General features: G+C 43.6%; 1 protein-coding gene across 1 annotated transcript; it reads right to left on the minus strand.

The window, feature by feature from the left end:
* Positions 1-418: 418 nt before the first annotated feature.
* LOC138862877 (uncharacterized) lies at positions 419-1342 on the minus strand. Its single transcript, XM_070126061.1, has 2 exons — positions 1251-1342; positions 419-1022 (listed from the first exon to the last, which is right to left on the minus strand). The coding sequence occupies exons 1-2, from the start codon at positions 1340-1342 to the stop codon at positions 419-421; spliced, it is 696 nt and encodes a 231-aa protein (XP_069982162.1).
* Positions 1343-1609: the final 267 nt, after the last annotated feature.

Here is a 1609-nt window from a genome sequence, read left to right on the forward strand (position 1 = left end):
ATATATATATATATATATATATATATATATATATATATATATATATATATATATATATATATATACATATATATATATATATATATATATATATATATATATATATATATATATATATATATATATATTTATATATATATATATATATATATATATATATATATATATATATATATATATATATATATATATATATATAAATGTATATGTATATATACATATTTCTCCCCTCTCTCTCTCTCTTTCTCTCTATCTCTCTATCTATCTTGGGAGGTAGTTCCAAAGAGGTCGTTCGAGAGAGGTCGTATTGTGATTGATTTTGGAGTAGGAGATGACGTTTTAAAGGAAGGAATGGAAGAGAAGAGGGAGGTCGTCAGGATAGGGATTGTTATCGAGGTCGTTCTAAGAGGTGGTCGTTCTACGTGAGTCGTCGTCGTAGCGGGGGTCGTTCTTCCTGTGGGGTCGTTATAAGAGGTGGTCGTTCTACGTGAGTCGTCGTCGTAGCGGGGGTCGTTCTTCCTGTGGGGTCGTTATAAGAGGTGGTCGTTCTACGTGAGTCGTCGTCGTAGCGGGGGTCGTTCTTCCTGTGGGGTCGTTCTAAGAGGTGGTCGTTGTACGTGAGTCGTCGTCGTAGCGGGGGTCGTTCTTCCTGTGGGGTCGTTATAAGAGGTGGTCGTTGTACGTGAGTCGTCGTCGTAGCGGGGGTCGTTCTTCCTGTGGGGTCGTTATAAGAGATGGTCGTTCTACGTGAGTCGTCGTCGTAGCGGGGGTCGTTCTTCCTGTGGGGTCGTTCTAAGAGGTGGTCGTTGTACGTGAGTCGTCGTCGTAGCGGGGGTCGTTCTTCCTGTGGGGTCGTTCTAAGAGGTGGTCGTTGTACGTGAGTCGTCGTCGTAGCGGGGGTCGTTCTAAGAGGTGGTCGTTGTACGTGAGTCGTCGTCGTAGCGGGGGTCGTTCTTCCTGTGGGGTCGTTATAAGAGGTGGTCGTTCTACGTGAGTCGTCGTCGTAGCGGGGGTCGTTCTTCCTGTGGGGTCGTTATAAGAGATGGTCGTTCTACGTGAGTCGTCGTCGTAGCGGGGGTCGTTCTTCCTGTGGGGTCGTTATAAGAGGTGGTCGTTCTACGTGAGTCGTCGTCGTAGCGGGGGTCGTTCTTCCTGTGGGGTCGTTCTAAGAGGTGGTCGTTCTACGTGAGTCGTCGTCGTAGCGGGGGTCGTTCTTCCTGTGGGGTCGTTATAAGAGGTGGTCGTTCTACGTGAGTCGTCGTCGTAGCGGGGGTCGTTCTTCCTGTGGGGTCGTTATAAGAGGTGGTCGATATACGTGAGTCGTCGTTCTATCAAGGATCATCTTATCAGAGAAAGTCGTCTTATTGGAACAAGTCGTGAGGGGAGAGGTCGTCATAGCAACAGCAATAAGGGGATAAATCTCTTTATTCATATATTTTTTCTTCCCTTTTTAAAGACTATATTCTTAAATCAAATATCTTTTATTTCAACTCAAAGAGTCAGAAAACAAGTTGATTAGCTCTCGATCCAATCAAATGATCCATCACAGAAAATTGGTTATATCTTTAATTTGTGGGAAACTCGTGTAATTTAAAAGTGATTATTCTCA

The sequence above is a fragment of the Penaeus vannamei genome, chromosome 10 (assembly GCF_042767895.1).
Source record: "Penaeus vannamei isolate JL-2024 chromosome 10, ASM4276789v1, whole genome shotgun sequence".
Taxonomy (NCBI): Eukaryota; Metazoa; Arthropoda; class Malacostraca; order Decapoda; family Penaeidae; genus Penaeus; species Penaeus vannamei.